At 47.1% G+C, this 18,939-nt stretch overlaps 1 protein-coding gene across 1 annotated transcript; it reads left to right on the top strand.

The window, feature by feature from the left end:
- The first annotated feature begins 9,201 nt into the window (after positions 1-9,201).
- On the top strand, positions 9,202-12,355 carry LOC8042689. Its single transcript, XM_040210925.1, has 7 exons — positions 9,202-9,255; positions 9,770-9,934; positions 10,860-11,046; positions 11,417-11,656; positions 11,734-11,905; positions 11,967-12,112; positions 12,183-12,355. The coding sequence occupies exons 1-7, from the start codon at positions 9,202-9,204 to the stop codon at positions 12,353-12,355; spliced, it is 1,137 nt and encodes a 378-aa protein (XP_040066859.1).
- Positions 12,356-18,939: the final 6,584 nt, after the last annotated feature.

Genomic DNA, 18,939 nt, shown 5'->3' with positions numbered 1-18,939 from the left:
GAGCGAGAACCTGACGGCAGTGGAGACCGCCATTGGTTGGGCAGTACATGGACGCTCCCATGCGAGTTCATCTGTTGTCAACTGTTCCCAAGTGATCGTCCTCAGAGCTGCCGTAAGCGACCAGGAGAACGCGGCGGTCCTGAGAGGCTTTTGGGAGCTTGAGAGTATGGGAGCTGTGGACCCAGAGGTCCAGGATCACTCCGATAGCGACATCATGCAGCGCTATGAGGGAAGCATCACCAAATCTGATCGAAGATACAAAGCGAGCCACCCTTGGAAACCTGATGTAAAGCTTGACTGCAACCGAGAGATGGCTCGGAAGAGACTCGAAAGCCAGCGAAAAAGGCTGAGCAAGAATCCTCAGCTCATGCGGAGATATGATTAGGTAGTCCGGCTTTACGTTGAGATTTGGTTGGTTGATTGGTTTATTTGGTGTTAATGGCGCAAAAGCTACTAAGGCCATAGAGCGCCAAAAACAAGACTATTGCTGGACAGGTTTAGAGAGAAAAAAGAGGCTTTAGTAGCCAGTGATTAGATAAAAGATGGTAATGGGGTACCAAAAGGTAAAAGGATGATGGGCATGATCAGTAGGTTAAGACAGCTACAATCGGTGTAGAAGGCCGATACTATCTAAGAATTTGAAAACATTAGTGTGTGTCACAAGTGAATTATCACTTAAGAGCAGAGCTGGGTGTATTGGGACTTGTTCTTGATACAGTTGCGAAAAATACAAAAGACGTTCTTCATGATAAGCAGGACATTCAACTAGAATATGTAGGATGCTTAAGGCATTGTCACACTGCTCACAAGTGGGGGCATCTTCCCCACGAAGGAGGTAGCCATGAGTCAGATGAGTGTGACCAATCCTGAGCTGGCAAAGGACAACCTCAAAAAAGCGTTCCTGGTGGCGTGCACTCTGCCATTCGCTCAAAAGAGGTTTGATCATGTGCAACTTGTTGCCGATTTCTTGATCCCATTCAGCCTGCCATTTGCACTTAACGTGACGCCTGAGAAGGCCTTTGTAGTCTGCATAAGGAATGTTCTTGAGGTCAATGGTTCGCTTTACGCAAGTACTTGCTGCACGATCTGCGGCCTCATTTCCTGGAATGCCGACATGGCTGGGAATCCAGCAAAAAATAATTTTGTATCCTTGTCTTGAGGCAGCAACAACCTTATTTCGCAGTTCAAGGAGCAAGAAGTGCTTGAGGGGTGTTAATGAAGACAGTGCATGCAATGCACTGAGGGAGTCAGTGTATACGATGGAGCGAGAGTTTTTTATCAAGTATGAAGCCTATGGTAAGAAGCAGACCATAGAGCTCTGCTGTAAAAATAGAAGCAGAGGAGTTGATTCGCCTTACAAGTTGGACTGTCCGGCCAATCATGGAACACCCAACAGCAGATTCTGTCTTCGTACCATCTGTGTAGAAGCTTACATATTCGGAATACTGACTCTGCAGTGCTAAGAATTCCTGAAGAAACACACCATTGGGAGTATCAGCTTTCTTGTATCGCGTGAGGGAAAGGTCACACTTAATGACAGGGTGCTCCCAAGGTGCTCCTGCAAGGGTAGACTGCACTACCGGGGGCCTCCAATCGAGTCCCATGTTCTCACTTGCACTTTTCAATCTCAGAGAGAAGGGAGGCACAGATGTGGCTTTGTTTTGAAACACTCTTTCAGAGCGCATGTCTTCCACAGCCATTCGCGCAGGGTGATCAGAGATGGACCTGACTCTCAGGGAATACATAAAGCCCAGTGAAAATCTTCTCTTCTCAAGAGACAGCTCGTTGGCCTCTGCATACAGACTTGGCACAGGAGACGTGCGAAAGGCGCCCGTCGCCAACCGCAACCCAAGATGATGGATAGGGTCGAGCATTTTTAGAATGGAAGGCCTAGCTGAACCGTAAACAATGCTGCCATAGTCCAGTCGTGATCGCACTATCGAGCGATATATCCTCAAAAGGCACGTCCGGTCAGAACCCCAGGATCAATGGGACAGGACTTTAAGAATATTAAGTGATTTGTAAGCTTTTAATCTTAGATTCTTAATAAGGGCACCAAAGGTTAGTTTGCTGTCAAATGTAAGACCCAGAAACTTGTACTCACGCTTCACAGAAATTGTGGAGTTGTTTAGTGCAAGAACAGGTTCTGGAAGTAGTCCGCGTTTCCGAGAAAAGCACACACAAACTGTTTTATCTGAGGAGAACTTAAACCCATTTTGATTGGCCCAGGTTGATAGCTTACTGATGGTTAGCTGAATTCGTCGCTCACACAGTGACAGATTGCAAGACGACACAGAGATCTGAAGGTCGTCTACATAAAGTGAATATTGCACCAATGGGGGGATAGCCAATGCAAGGGAGTTCATTTTGACAATAAACAATGTGACACTAAGAACGCCTCCCTGAGGAACGCCGTTTTCCTGGACAAACACTTTAGATAAAGTTGTTCCTATCTGAACACGAAAGGTGCGCGTGCTGAGGTAGGTCTCAATGGTACGAAGCATTCGACCACGGATACCCATATCATACAAGTCCCTCAATGTACCAAAACGCCAGGCTGTATCATAGGCTTTTTCGAGGTCGAAAAATACAGATAGGCAATGTTGCCTATGAACGAAGGCCTCACGCACCACTGTCTCCAGCCGTACTAAATGGTCAAGAGTGGACCGAGACGAACGATAGCCGCACTGGTTCACATCTAGATGTTTGTTTACTTCAAGAAAATGCATCAGTCTTCTATTAATTGTTCGTTCAAGAGTCTTTCCAAAGCAGCTAGTCAAAGCGATAGGCCTATAACTAGCCGCACAGGATGGCTGCTTACCGGGCTTGAGTATGGGTATGACTGTTGCCATTCTCCAGTCCAATGGAAAGTAGCCCTCGAACCAAATACGATTAAAAAGGTATAAAACAATATCAAGTGTGGCAGGATGGAGATGTTGAAGCATGTAGTAATGAATACCATCTGGACCAGGAGCCGATGACTTAGAATTTTGGAGCACTATGTTCAGTTCGTGTAAGGTAAAGGGGGCATTATAAGCTTCGCGTTCACCACCGGATGTTTTCAATACCATACTTTCAGCTTTCTTTTTATGTTGTAGAAAAGCAGGCGAGTAATGCTGCGAGCTGGAAATGAATTCAAAATGCTCGCCAAGGATGTTGCCCTGCTCTTCAAGATTGCTTGGACATTTTCCATTTCTCGAAAGAAGTGGAATAGTGAAAGCATGATATGAGCCATTTACTTTATGAATCCTGTCCCATACTTCCTTGGGAGAAGCACTGCTATTGATAGAGGACGCATATTTTTTGCCAGCTCTCGCGTTTCGCTTTGCGACGAATGTACCTAGCACGAGCTTTCATTTTTCGGAAAGATATCAGGTTGTCCCGAGTTGGATAACGTCTTAGAACACTCCAAGCTTTGTTTTGCTGTTTGCGACTCTCTTTACAGTCTTCATTCCATCATGGCTTCGGTCGTCTAGGGAGCTGTCCAGATGATCGAGGGATTGAGAGTGATGCTGCAGTGAGAATATGGGATGTTAAAAGATGGTTGAGCTCATCAATCGAAAGCTGATCGAGGCGAGAACAGGCCAGGAGTGACGACTGCTTAAAAAGGCTCCAGTCTGCTTTTTCAAACTTCCAGCGTGGATGGCGTGTAGGTAAAGACTGAGGAGTGTCGTTACATTTTAAAATAATGGGGAAGTGGTCACTTCCAAGGGGATTCTGATCAACAGTCCATGAAAAATCGGGTAGCAGATTTGCACTGCCAATAGAAAGATCAATGCATGTAGATGACAAGGATGAAGGACTAAAATATGTAGGATGGCCAGTATTGAAAATGCATAATGACTGTGAAAATAATATGGATTCGATTATCTTTCCACGTGTATCTGTATGATCACTTCCCCAGAGGGTACTATGTGCGTTAAAATCACAAAGTAAAAGAAAGGGCTCTGGAAGCTGGCTTAAAAGAGAGTCGAGATCTTGTCGCTTCAAAGAAAGAGAAGGTGGAAAATACACTGAACATACAGTTATGGCTTTATGCAACAAGAGACGAACAGCGATAGCTTCGAGTGGCGTCTCAACCGGAACCTCTGCACACGGAATATGTTTTGGAAGCACCACCGCAACGCCGCCACAAGAAATGGACGTGCTAGGGCGGTCTTTACGAAACACACTGTAGCGTCTCAGAAAGTTAGTGTGAGATGTATTCAAGTGTGTTTCCTGCAAGCATAAGGCAGATGCCTTATACTCTTCTAAAAGGAACTCAACATCTGTAAGGTTAGTGAATAAGCCTCGGCAGTTCCACTGAAGAATTACAGAGCCCATTTTAAAGGATAAAAGATTTTATAAATGGAATAAAGCATTCTACATTTGCTACACCCTAAGGAGGAACCACCGGCTTTTTTCCTTTTTGTTTTGATTTAGCGGTTTGCCATTCCATGTCCTCCTGATCCGAGGAGGGACCTGAAGAGTCGGCAATGTCAACAGTTCCCACTGCATCCTGAACCTTGGATGCAGGTTTGCCAGTTCCGACGTGGTCGGAGACCTGAGCCACGAGTTTCCGGCCACGGCCAGATCTCGCCGAAGAAGTCTTCGATGTACCAGGCCGAGACCCTCCTACATTCGCGCTTTCAACGTCTTTTGACGTTGATGGAGCAGCAGGTGGGCCCTGTTGCTCCCTAACAAGGCGGGCCGCCTCCGAGGAATTGGAACGACGGCCTCGCTCTTCATCTTGAGAAGAGCCACTGGCACGAGGCTGCCGGTCAGCCGGAGCTCGTGCCTGAATCGACTGGGGAGTCTGTGTGCTCCCAGCATTACCTGGGGCACCCTGCTTCCCCGCAGATTGTTTCGGGGCCTGAAAGGGGCCTGCCAAGTCCTCAAGAGAGAACTGAGTGGCCCTGGATTCCATACGCGGTGCAGGGCCCCTGCGCACCGCGTCGGAGTAGGTACCTTTGGAAATGAAAGAAAACCTTTGTTTTGCTTCAGGGTATGATAAGTTCTCTTTGGCTCGTAAGGCAAGTATTTCCTTTTCTTGTCGCCACAGCGGGCAGGACCGAGAGTAAGCAGGGTGAGGACCCCTGCAGTTAGCACAGGAAACTGAACCTTCACAGATGTCGGCCACATGGTCGTGGCTCCCACACTTTGCACACGTCTCCCTCCCCCGACAGCTTCGCGATCCGTGACCAAAACGCTGGCAACGGAAGCATCGCTGTGGGTTCGGGACGTACGGTCTGACACGGCAGTTCAGGTAGCCAGCTTTGTTGAGTGCAGGAAGCGTGTGACGTTCAAACGTCAGGATAAGGTGCTTAGTTTTCACCTCTGCACCATCACGCCTCATCATAATGCGTTTGACCGCCACTACTCGAGATGCCCGCAGGCCTTCCAAGATCTCGTCTTCATTGCTGGAAAGTAGATCATCTTCTGAAATCACCCCTCGAATGGTGTTGAGGGTTCTGTGTGTGCTCACTGTTACCTGTATGTCACCTAGAGATGTCAATTTTAGAAGAGTAATGCTCTGGGACTTTTTTGCAACTTCAACTAGCAGGTCACCAGAATGCAGTTTCTTCGCTTTGTAATCACCACCTATTTGACTGTCGAGAACTTTTGCTACAAGGAACGGTGACATCTTTGATAGAGGATTGTCAGGGACCTCGGAGTGGATCACCATAAATCTTGAAAAAGTTTCATCTTCTTTATCTTTCACTATGACTGTTCGTTCGGGACGATGCCTCTTCGCGGCACGTCCAGAACTGGGGGTTTTGGTTTGGGGGGTTGCCATAAGAGGCGAAGTTTGTTCGGAACCTGTGGTGTGCCGCCCACCACGGAGCCCAACAAGGGAATAGATAACGCACCATAACAAAAAGGGCTTTGCTGGAAACGTTATGCTATTAGCACTGCCCAGGAACTATACCCAAGTGTGGTACTGGACAAGGGGTCTGTCGCCACCCAAGGTTAGCCCTTGCCGCCAAAGAAGTTGAAAAAGGAAAGAAGAGAAATGAGAAGAGTGAAAAGGAGGGGAAGACAAGGGTGAAAGTAGAGAGGGGATAGTGGAAGATGTGGCGGCTAGACTGAATCATCCTGGCCGGGCCTTACCAGGACTCCCGTCTATGAGAAGCAGGGGCCAAAGTGGTGTATTGCCTTGCCCGGGGGGCCCCGAAGGGTCCAAACCTACCCCGGGCTTGGCTCAACCACCAGGATGCCCTTTTCCCCAGACACGGGACAGCCACGCACAGCCAGACGTGGGTGGGTCTTACCCACTTGTTACTCAGGGTCCGTTATGTAGCCAATGTGGCTGGGGTCCGTGGTGACGCTACTCACCAAGCACCAAGCACCTAAGGCGCAGGTGCCCCCTGCGGGGCTCGGGGTCCGTGGAGACGCCACTCTCCAAACACCTGCTTTCACAAGTGCCCCCTGCGGGGGCTTTACGTCGAGAAGGGAATGGCTGAGAGGGCCAAGAAGCAACAATTCCTTCAACAGTGTGTTGGTCTATATTTTCTGTGCAACATGTGGGACACAGCAACATGTGTTGTTAATGTGCTTCTTTGAATCTAGCATACAAAAAGGGAAGCCCCTTAATATCTTGTCTCGTGCAATAAATATTTATTTTTAACGCACTTAGAATTGTGTTTTGTCTAAGGCTCTCAACATGGTCCTTAAAAATATCTTGGCTGGGCCTTGGAAGTCCTTCAAAACCCTTGAATTTTTGTCCTTGAGGCCAGCATGAATGCTGATCCTGGCAACATAGAGCTCAGTTCTCCGATCTGCAGGTGTTCAAAGACCATGGTGGCGGAGGTCCTTCTCATGATCTTAACATTGTTTTGCAAACATGTTGAGTTCCTGCAACTTTTGAACACAACATTTCGCTGTGAAGTGCTACATGGTTCAAAGTACCTGTTTAATGGCCTGTTTTTCTAATCATCTGACATGATGTCGATCCATGTCCATTCCGACCACTGCTCCGCCTATATGGTTACAAAAGACACTTTTAAGCAAACATGTGAGTTGTGCTCAGTGCCAAACTTCTGCACTTGTAGAAAAATTGTCTTATTTCATCAATTTGCCTTTGGCTCCCTAGCTGAAACGCAAGCTAGAAAGCAATCCTGGCATTCAAAACAACCTGGATTATCGATTCCGAAGGAAAAAGAAACACCAATCTAACATTGATCGTCGTCGGCGAACGTCACCGAGTTGCTCGTGTGACTTTTCTGTACACTACGAAGCCGCTCTGCGCGGCTGAGAACTGTGGTAATGACTTGGCGAACAGTGATATGCCGAACCACAAGTTTACGGACGACGAGAAACTTCGTGCCTTGTGGATGCGGCTCGCACGTCCGTCGTTTCCGACTTGGGGTCCTACGCCTAGCGATCGCTTGTGCGCCGATCACTTTCGTGATGAAGACTACGAGCGCAGTTCCAAGGTAATGAAGAGCTTGGGTTTGTCGGCCAAAAAAATACGACTAAATCGGGGAGTTCTGCCTTGTTTTTTCTCCAAGGAGAGAAACGCCGACCCAATCAGCGGCCACCTCGAAAAGCGCCGCAAAATGGTAAGTAAGGACCTAGTGTTTTGTCCTAAGATCTTGCGCACTAAAGTAAAGCATGAGATATTTAGTGCGACTTGGCATTTTTAGGTGGTCAGTAGAGATATGCTCTTTTCTCCTGGGCGTTAAACGACTCTGCGTGATGCCATTAACCTCCTCGACGAGGGTACGGACGCTGGTTGGGAGGCAGAATACGAAGCGGCAGGATCATCTGTTTGTACAGGTAAGTTAATTGTCGTTTAGCGTCGACACGTGTGCGTGCGTGTGTGTGGTAGTGGCTGCACCAGCGCAATTAATATCAGTTGTGGGTGAGCGTTTGGACTGTCCCTGCGTTCTACCCCAGTTTCCTCGATATTTTTTTTTCCGAGGAAGGGGGGGGGGTTGCTTGCTTGGTTGGTTGGTTGGGTTGGGTTTGTTTCGGTTGGGTTAAGTTGGGTTGTTGGTTTTAGTTTCATTTTCTACTGCCTCAGTTTATCGCCCTGTAGGCCCTATGTTTGGCGTTGCTGTTACCGTTTCTTTGAAGGTAACGGAACTGACGATCACGAGGATGACAGGCCTGATTGGAGGGCGAAACTAACCAACCATACGCATTTGCGAACCTGTTCGCAAAGATGCTTGACGCAGCGCCGGGGTCAACGAGGGATCACCTCACACACAGACCTTCACAAGAAACACGAGACACGTCAGGAGCGTGTAGAAGTCAAACCAAAGTCGATAAGTCAACTGACTCTGAGGGTCACTGACCAATTACAAAACATAATTCCCAACCAAAAATTACTTCACTTGGCTCCTCGAAGCACAAGCAAACCTACGATCAATGCATCTCTTCTAAACACATACACACACAAAAAACGAAAAAGAAATTAAAGAGATAAACAAAAACAAAAAATTAAAAAAATAAGCAGAAAAAAAAATCTGAAAAGAGCTCGCAATTGATTCTTTGTGACGTTCCGGACGGTCCAACGGATAACCGTGGCTACGACCAACAATAACAGCACAAGGAAAGACAAACTAAAGAAAAATAAGCTGGAATTTGTGAATGCAATTTACCAGCAGTGGTGTACCGAAACTGGCGGTGAAATCTGTGTATTAGAACTCCAAAAACTTAAGTTATTGCGGTTGGTTCCTAGCTAGTTTTCTTGTCCGAAAGCCTCGGGGGGTGGGCGATGACTCGGGATATTACGGTAAGCACGCGCAACTGCAAGCCTGCCGAATTTCGCCTCATGTGCATGGGAACATCATTGCATGACAGAGGCACTAGCCGGGATGCTTGCAATCCATTGTTTCACATTTGCTTACTTTTAACTAAAATATGGCACGTCAGGAACCAGTCAAATGGTGTCAAGCGGTTTTTCAAAATTGCTCGGCAATGCCTACAGCACTGTACACGTGTGGGATGTCTCAGCAATAAAAACACAAGCGGCGAGCAATAAAAACACGCCACATCAGAACACAACACAAAGTGCCCTTCGTATGTACAGCACTTAAAACAAATATTTTTATTTTTCTAATAATATCTGCTCCAAAAGCCACTTTTTCTGCTCCGAAACACTGTCTTGGCTGCTCCAAAAGCCACTTTTACTGCTCCAAAACACTGTTTTGGCTGCTCCAAAGAACACTTTTGCTGCTCCAAAACAGATTTGGCTGCTCCGAAAGGTTCTCCAAAATGGCTTGGGCCATTCACATCAGTGACATGCATAAAGCCTATTCATTCATTCAGGCAAAGGAGTACCTGGAGCAGACTTACCAATCAGCAGAGTAGGCAGCTGCCTGGGGCATCAAAATTTAGGGGGCGGACAGTTTCACAAGATAGCTAGGTTGACGGCCACCCTTTGCAACTAGACCGTATACAGATCACGAAGAAAGCAGGAGTGTGCTTTTGGCCTGTAGGACTAAACGCTACGACAAAAATAAAGGAAAGAAATGCGCATTAGTGGTTGACTATAAAAAAAATCTCGCTATATTTATGGTGCCGTGCATGTTCATCCAGCCTATTCCGATAGCAGCTGGTGCCATGATTTCTTCATTGGTTCAGACCGCTAAGCTTACGTGAACAAAGGCCGAGTGCATAGAAAGGAACAACGCTTTCAGTGTGCGCATGACTTTTGCCTAGAACATCAAAATGTTAAGTCCGCCTCTGAGGATTACATACTAGGGAGACCCAAACCGTTTTGGCCTCCACCTCTGTTTCACGCCCATTGGCATTATGGGAACCCTGTGTCTTTTGCAAACAGGTATGGAACAAGCACCAGGACGAGCTGTTCACAGCGGCAGCGGGAAAGCAACTGACCATCGCTGGCGATGGGAGAGCGGATTCTCCTGGACACTGTGCCAAATATGGCACGTACACCATGCTCGACACCGACCAGAACAAGGTTCTTCATGTGGAAACTGTGCAGGTATGTACACAGATAATATAGATGCTCTACTTCCTACACTGTCATAAGCACATAAAATTTTACAGATGGAACAGAATAAATATCTGCAGAGTACTTGTCATTTTGTTTTTGTAATGTGTCATCATTAATATTAAACACAAAAGTGTAGACTACAAAATGAAGAAATAGGAGATAGGCCTATCTCTGCCTCTGCAGTGACTTTTAAGCAGTAATTGAAGTACATACACCCCAGTATGCATGCCGGCGAATACTGAGGAAGCACCGACTAAAACTTTGGAGGTAATTAAGAAAAAATGGAGGATGGGTGCTTGTTAGGTCCGTATACAAAACTGCAGGAGCAGCATATGGTTGGGTGGGCTCTTGCTTGGTCCATGCACAGAAATTAAAGGGGCAGGTGTTTGGGGTACTCGGCAAATGGCCGTTCTTTGCCGAACCAGCCAACGTATAGAAGCAGCAAACTCCCGCAGAATAGCACACACAGACACATTGAGAAAATTTGTAAAAGTGTATACCATTGATGCACATTCAGTCATTGTCACTAAATCGAGCCAACGCAAGGACCATAGCTCACTAAGCAAGGAACTAACCTGAACTATGTTGGAAGCATTTTTTGGTCCCAAGAAGTATGGGCTCAGAATTACATGCGCTAGAGCCCTTCACCCGTTCCGTCACAACCAATCTAGCACCGGTCACAGAGAGAATGACCACCCATAACGAAGCGCCTGATGTGTCTTTCGCATATTTTTGCACTTTCTTAATATAGAGAAGTGGGCATTTGATATATTCTTTGCTTATTTTCTAAATGTTTAAAGAGTAGGGGGTGGGCACTTGTTGTGAGCCGGGCACATGCTCTGTATTTTGTGTTATATTTATTTCATGATTTATTTAGTTTGTGCTGCAGAATATTCTCTTCATTTCATTTCAGTGCAATGAAACCGGTGGGAGCTACCATATGGAGCTAGGAGGCCTCAGGAGGTCACTCAATATATTCGAGGCTCACTCCCTGATTGTAGGCGTCCTGGTGACAGACAGGCACCCCCAGCTGAATGCTTGGTTGGCACGGGTGCATCCTGACATCTGCCACCTTTTCGACTGCTGGCATGTGGGAAAGGGTAAGATTTATAATGGTGTTACCATTTCCAATTAGTTTAACTATCATCAGCTTGGGTGATGATAGTTGCAACAATTAAGAGAGCCATGTCCTACTGAAGTGGAATAACATTCCAACCTAAACTGTTATCTGCAAATCAGTGCTCTCACTGCATGTCTGTAGGAAGACAAAATTTTAATGGTGTTTTGCCAACTTTCATGAAAAGGAGGTCTGTCAATTATAACAGCGCTCTATTGCTGCTACATTTGTAGAGGGTTTGAGGTATGCATGGCAGGTTCCAGCGGACACTGGCATTTGAAAAAAGCCTAATGGTTCTCCAATGGTTACCCTGACTGCCTCATTTTCACTTTGGGCACCACATTGTATTTCAGCCATCAAGAAGAAGATGGTAGCAGCTGGCAAGTCACTGCACGCAGAGGAGCTGAGCTCCTGGATCAAGGCGGTTGTCAACCACCTGTACTGGTGCGCCGGGACAAGTGCCGGGAACCAAGACCTGATCCTGGCAAAGTGGAAATCCCTGGTGGCACATGTGGCAGATATACATTCCCACCCTGACCCTCTCTTCCCAGAGTGTGAGCACAGACAGCTGCACAAGAAGTGGCTACAGGAAGGTATGGACAGATTTGTACTTTTTTTGAAGTTAGAAATATACTGACCACATTTTACCATGCCGACATCATTGTCGCAGGCTCTCCTGCTCACCACAAGCTGCAGGAAATTGTGCTGTCCAAACACCTTCTCCAAGACATCCCTCGACTTTCCACATCAGCGCAGACTTTTGCAACCGAGTGCTTCCATAGCACTCTGTTGCAGTTTGCACCAAAACAGGTGCACTTCAGCTTTCGCAGCATGAAGGCAAGGTGTGTAAAAAATGTGTGATTTTTCATTCAGATGTTTCTTAGTAATGCATTTACTGTTCAGAACCTACCTGGCGGCTTTGCACCACAATGCAAATGCGGGGAGGCCCCAAGCAGTCACCAAGGGTGGGGACCTGCGGTGGGCGGTCAAGTATCCGAAAGCTAGGAAGGGGCCTGTAGTTTCTGCGCGCAAGACTGACGGCACCTATGGTATTGCCTAAGCTCATTTTTGCACAAGAGTGGTGCTAATTCTTAAATTGCTTTGACCGTCTCATTACAGGGTATCTGGAGGAGCTAATGGCAGTTGTGCTGGACCTCTGCACAACCATGCCGTCCTACAGGGCCGCTGCTGCAGCGTACAGCCAGGATGCACCTCCATTTCTCTCAAGTGCCTATGAGCATGAGGACAAGCAGGTGCTGGTGGAGCGCCACTGCTCTAGGTTTAACCTGTAGCTGGTTCTGACGGAGCTCTGGCGGGTACACCACATTGATTTTGTACAATCCACCACCTGTAAGGCAAATTTGGGAGTTTAACGTGCCAAACCAACGAGGCAATCTTGCACGCCCCAGCGGAGGAATGGGGATTAATTTTGACTACCTGGGAAACCCCGACCCCCAGACCCCGGGTCGGTCGACAATGCCGTCACTTCTAGTTGGAGGTGGACACCTTTGTGGGTTACGGCGTCTCTTAGCTGGACATCAACGCGAAGCCACCATGAACAATCGCGTATGCATACATTTCCTAATGGTGAATACGACCAAGTTCAGGCAGGGGCCACTGTAACGGTCAACGTTGATGCATGACCTAATCTGCTGCAATTGTTGCAGATGGCTTGGCACGTCGGGCTCTGCAATCTCTCCAAACATTATCGTCGCCTCTGCGAATTTGATTGATTGATTGATTGGGGGTTTATGGCGCATCAGCAACTAAGGCTATATTGCGCCAAGCTTAGACTATTGTAATTCAGGTTTAAGAAGAGGAAAGAGCTATAGTAGCGAAATATATGATAAAACCATGAACATGAATGTGTATAAGTGTAAGCAATATGACAATGAGTTTAGGATAGAAAGTAAAATCACAGTCGGTGTAGAAGGCCGATAACTGTGAGGAAATTAAAAACAACTATATGGAATGAGCGGTTCGTCACCTAGTAGTAGGGCAAGGTGTAGTGGAATGTGTTCTTTATAAAGCGGTGAGTAGTGTTTATACCGGCATTGGTCATACATAGGGCATTCAATGAGTATGTGCATAATACTTAGAGGTAGGTTGCAGTGCACACATTCAGGGGCATCCTCCCCGCTCAAGAGGTGTCCATGTGTAAGACGAGTATGACCGATTCGTAGCCTACACAGTACGACTTCATAAAAGCGCTCCCGATGTCGGGCGCTCTCCCACTCGCCTAGAAGAGGTTTGATTGCATGTAGTTTGTTGCCAGTTTCGCCGTTCCACTGCAGCTGCCACTTTGCTTTGATGCAACGTTTCAGAGAATTGTGGTAATCTTTGTAGGATATTTGGTGTGTGTCAATTTCTCTATCATTAGCAGAACTGGCTGCACTATCAGCTGCTTCATTTCCAGGAATGCCAACATGGCTAGGAACCCAGCATAAGACTATGTCAAAATTTTTCGTTGCAGCCAGGATTATCTTGTACTTTAACTCAGAAACCAGTGGGTTTTTTACACGGTTCATTGATGCGACAGCCTTCAGAGAGCTTAAAGAGTCGGTGTAGATTACAGCGTGAGAAAGGCGTTTTTTGATTATGTAATCAACAGCTAACAACAAACCATAAAGCTCTGCTGTTAGTATAGAGGCTTTTGAATTTATTCTCTTCACCTGATTTACCGATGGTCCCACCATAGCACAGCCTACTACGGAGTCTTTTTTTGTCCCGTCTGTATAAAAACTGGCATACTCGTGATATTTGGTCTGAAGCTCAAAGAAGTTCTGCCTTATGACTTCCTGTGGAACATTCTTTTTGTTATACTTGGTCAGTGTAAGATCGCAATGTATCTGGCAGTTGTTCCATGGAGCTATATCCGGAGGGTATTGGACCAACTGAGGCTTTGCATCCATCCCAACGGATTGTGCTGCAGTATTATTCCTCATAGAAAAAGGGGGGACTGTGGAAGGTTTGTTTTCAAATGTGCGTTGGAACTTGATCGTCTCAATATTATCTCGAACGGGGTGCTCCGCGACCGAGCGAATCCTGACAGAGTACATAAAACCCAGGGAAAACCTCCTATACTCAAGGGACAATTCGTTTGCTTCCGCGTAAAGGCTAAGCGCTGGGGAGGTACGAAATGCACCAGTAGCCAGTCGCAGTCCTTGATGATGAATAGGATCTAACATCTTTAGAACTGATGCCCGAGCAGAGTTATAGACAATACAACCATAATCAAGCTGGGAGCGAATGACTGAGTGATAGATACGCAGCAGACACAGTCGGTCAGAGCCCCATGATGCATGTGACAAGACCTTAAAGATGTTTAGAGATTTAAGGCACTTGAGTTTTAATCTCTTAATGTGTGGAACGAAAGTCAACTTGGAATCGAACACAAGGCCCAAAAACTTGTGCTCATTTTTTACAACAATAGGAGAACCATACATGTTCAAAGACGGTTCCTGAAGAGCACCACGTCGATGAGAAAAGTTGACACAAGCTGTTTTTTCGGGAGAAAATTTAAACCCATTCGTATCGGCCCATCTGACCAAATTATTGACCGCAAGTTGAACGCGACGTTCACAAACTGAGAGATTACAGGATGAAACGGAGATCTGGAGATCATCAACATATAAGGAATATTGCACCGAAGGAGGAATTACACGGCCAATGGAATTAAGTTTGACGATAAAAAGAGTGACACTCAGTACACCCCCCTGAGGGACTCCATTCTCCTGTAAAAACTCCCTAGAGAGAGTTTTTCCCAGCCTCACGCGGAACATACGGTGCTGCAGGTAACTCTGTATGGCACTCAACATTCGGCCACGGAAACCAAGATCGAATAAATCTTGCAGAATGCCGTAACGCCAGGCTGTGTCGTATGCTTTTTCCAAATCAAAGAAGATGGAGAGACACTGTTGTCTGTTGACAAACGCCTCACGTTCGAAGGTCTCAAAGCGGACGAGATGATCGACAGTGGACCGTGCTGACCGAAAGCCACACTGGAACTTATCAAGGCAGCTGTTTCGTTCTAGAAAAAACATGAGTCTCTTGTTAATCATTGTTTCTAATGTCTTGGAAAGACAGCTAGTTAGAGCTATTGGTCTGTAGCTAGATGCACAAGAGGGATCTTTGCCGGGCTTCAGCACTGGTACAACCACAGCGGTCTTCCAGGAGGATGGAAAGTGGCCCTCGAGCCAAACTCTATTAAAAAGGTACAAAATTAGCTCCATAGTGGATGGATGAAGATGTTCGAGCATTTTATAATGAATACCATGTGGTCCAGGGGCAGTTTGTTTGGGACAAAGAAGTGCCATTTGAAGCTCATATAATGTAAATAGAGTATTATAGGGTTCGTGCGTGCCACCTGATGAGTTAACAGCTTTTTTTTCTGCATTTATCTTGTGTCGCTGAAACGTCTGAGTATAATGTTGGGAACTGGAGACATACTCGAAATGCTCGCCAAGGATGTTGGCCTGTTCCTCAAGACTTGTAGGACACACTCCATTTCGACTCAGGAGTGGGACAGTGAATGCTCGGTATGAGCCGTCAATTTTATGTATGCGATCCCAGACTTCCTTCGCAGGTATAGTGCTGTTAATTGAGGAAGTGTACCCTCTAAAACTTTTTTTCTTTGCTTGTCTTCGAATCCACCTCGCCTGGGCCCTTTTTCTTTTAAATTCAATTAGATTGTTTGCTGTAGGGTAGCGCCTAAAAATACCCCAAGCTCGATTTTGTTCTTTTTTGGCCAAACGGCAATCTTTGTTCCACCAGGGCTTAGGTCTCCTGGGTAGATGCGAGGACGTCATGGGGATGGAAAGAATGGCAGCCTGTAAAATGTGGTGAGTGATATGTTCAGTGGCTCTATCGATATCGAGCTCGTCAAGTGATGTGCATGCCAAAAGAGACGATTCTTTGAAAGTTGACCAGTCGGCGTTTTCAAATTTCCATCGAGGAGAGCGCATAGGGACTGTCATGGGAAGATGGTTAAATTCTAAAATGATGGGAAAGTGGTCACTTCCGTGAGGATTCGGGATGACCTTCCATGAAAACAAGGAGAATAATGATGGGTGACAAATAGATAGGTCAATGGAAGTGAAAGTGTGAGTTGTTGAACTAAAATATGTGGCTTCATTTGTGTTAACTAGGCACAATCCCGAGGAAAGAAGAAAGCGTTCAATGAAAGCCCCTCTGGGATCTCGTCTGCCACTCCCCCACAAAGGATTGTGTGCATTAAAATCTCCCAAAAGCAGAAAAGGTGGTGGGAGCTGGCTAACAAGGTCTTCAAGCTCTTCAATCTTTAGCTGAAAACTGGGGGGTATATATAAGGAACAAACTGTAATTAAACGATCTAACAAAATGCGGGCTGCCACAGCCTCCAGCGAAGTCTGCAGAGTCACTTCGCTACATGGGGTTGAGCGTTGCACTACAACTGCAACGCCTCCAGATGAATGAACGGCCTGTAATCGGTCCTTGCGAAACACCTGGAAGTGCTTTAATATATTAGTGTGGCTCGCTTTTAGATGCGTTTCCTGCAAGCAAAATGCAATGGGGCCGTGATCATCTAGTAGCTGGCTCACATCGTCATAGTTAGGAAGGAGGCCTCTACAGTTCCACTGAAGAAAAAGAGACATTGATATTCCAAAAAGGAAGTCAAATCAATATATATATACCAGAGAAAGCTAGAACATAAATTTACGGGGCTTTTGGTGCCTCAACACGTGGGATTGTTTTTTTCTTAAAAGTGTCCTTTGGTCGTCCTACAACCTCAGAGGAGACCAGAGGAAGAGACTCTGTTTCAGGGAGAGACTGCTCGTCTTCAGAGAGCGGTAGGCTCTCGTCCATTTTTTCATCCGGCGAGAGCATTGGGCCCTTGGGCGGAGGAGGAGGTTGTTCTGTCCGCCTGGGCTTCAGGTGGCTGCAGGAAGCACGAGGAGAGAGCCCTCGACCCCTGCCAGAAGGGCCAGCTAGGGCCGCTGATGGCACCTCTGGTGCCTTAGAGGGAGTGGTACCCTCCTTGGAGGGTACAGCACCCTTAGAACATGCAGGTGACTGAGTGTGCGTCACCTTCAGAGGTTCAGAAGGGGACCCATGTGGAGAGGACAGGTCTTCCGAAGAAGTCTGTGTCTCCACAGATGCCGTAGACAGTGGGGGTCCCCTCAACACTGCCTGGGCATAAGAACCCCTTGCCTGAAAGGCAAGCTGTTCTTTGGCTGCTTGGTAGCTAAGGTTATGTTTTACTTTAAAAGTGAGGATATGTTTTTCCTCTTTCCATTTTGGACAGGAGCGAGAAAAAGCAGGGTGAGCTCCGCTACAGTTCACACATTTGACTTCATTTTCGCAGATGTCTGCTACATGGTCAGTACCACCGCACTTTCCACACGTTTCTCGGCCGCGGCAGTTTCAGGAACCATGTCCGAAACGTTGGCAGCGGAAACACCGCTGAGGATTTGGTATGAAAGGGCGGACTCTACAGTTCAAGTACACTGCCTTCATTGTGGATGGAAGGGCATGGAGCTCAAATGTGAGTATCAGATGGCGGTTTGGTTTTTCTTGTCCGTCACGTTTTAAGGTGATTCGTCGAACAACAACGACAGCACTCTTGCGAAGACCTTCGAGTATCTCGTCTTCACTGCATTCGAGAAGGTCATCTTCTGAGATGACACCGCGAACAGTATTCAGGGTACGGTGGGGGGTGACAGTAACCGGGTAGTCTCCCAGGCTTGTCATCTTCAAGAGTGCTGTGCTCTGTGGCTTGTTTTCTACCTCAACAAGGAGGTCTCCAGCAAGCTTTTTTGCCTTGTAACATTTTCCAACCACTTGTTCTAGATGCTTTGCAATCACAAAGGGAGAAACTTTTGACAAATGCACAGTGTCACTTGCGGAGTGTACTACAAGAAATCGAGGATATTTTTCAGGTTCATTAGCTTTTTCAAAAGTAAGGGGAGCGGGGCAAACCCTTTTCGGGGGTCGCTCTGCTCGGGGTTGAGAAGAGAGGGGCGCCATAAAAAGGCAAAGGGTTTTCGGAATCTGTGGCGCGCCGCCCACCACGGAGCCCAACGAGGGAATAGGTAACACCCCATAACAAATATGGCTTTGCTGGAAGCATTACTCTATTAGCGCTACCCAGAAACTATAACCAAGTGTGGATCTGGACGAGCGTATCTGTCACCACCCAAGGTTAGCCCTTGCCGCCAAAGGAGTTGAAAGGGAAAGAAGAGAAATGAGAAGAGTGAAAAGAAGGAGAAGACAAAGGTGAAAGAAGGGAGGGGATAGTAGAAGGAGTGGCGACTAGACTGAATCATCCTGGCCGGGCCTTACCAGGACTCCCGTCTATGAGAAGCGGGGGCCGAAGTGGTGTATTGCCTCGCCCGGGGGGGCCCCGAAGGGTCCAAACCTACCCCGGGCTCGGCTCAACCACCAGGATGCCCTTTTCCCCAGACACGGGACAGCCACGCACAGCCAGACGTGGGCGGGCGAACCCGCATGGCTCGGGGTCCGTGGTGACGCCACTCACCAAGCACCTGCTTTCACAGGTGCCCCCTGCGGGGCTTTCCGCAGGCGATCCCACACTTCTTTAGCTGGGACAAAGCTATTTAGAGAAGTTATATATTAGAGCGCAGCTCTTAGGGGCCCATTTCCAGCTTGAGCGGCGTCGGCGTCACCGTCGCCGTAACCGCGCGGTGCATTATGGGTACATTTCCCCGCTAAATCTAGCGGAAAAATTTCCCCGCTAGATTTAGCGGAAAATTTTCTCCGCTAAATCTAGCGTAAATATTTTCCCCGCTAGATTTAGCGAAAAAAATTCCCCGCTAAATCTAGCGGAAAAATTTCCCCGCTAAATCTAGCGGAAAAATTTCTCCGCTAAATCTAGCGG

Source organism: Ixodes scapularis, unplaced genomic scaffold (genome assembly GCF_016920785.2).
Source record: "Ixodes scapularis isolate PalLabHiFi unplaced genomic scaffold, ASM1692078v2 PGA_scaffold2__306_contigs__length_199485367, whole genome shotgun sequence".
Classification (NCBI taxonomy): Eukaryota; Metazoa; Arthropoda; class Arachnida; order Ixodida; family Ixodidae; genus Ixodes; species Ixodes scapularis.
Note: the sequence above shows the minus strand (reverse complement) of the source record. Positions and strands in the feature narration are given on the sequence as shown.

Excerpts from the sequence above, each read along its gene's own strand:
- LOC8042689 (XM_040210925.1), top strand. The coding sequence starts at position 9,202 with ATGGCTTGGGCCATTCACATCAGTGACATGCATAAAGCCTATTCATTC. Across the intron at positions 9,256-9,769 it reads AAGCCTATTCATTCATTCAG|GTATGGAACAAGCACCAGGA; the intron begins GCAAAGGAGTAC and ends TTTTGCAAACAG. Across the intron at positions 12,113-12,182 it reads CAAGACTGACGGCACCTATG|GGTATCTGGAGGAGCTAATG; the intron begins GTATTGCCTAAG and ends GTCTCATTACAG.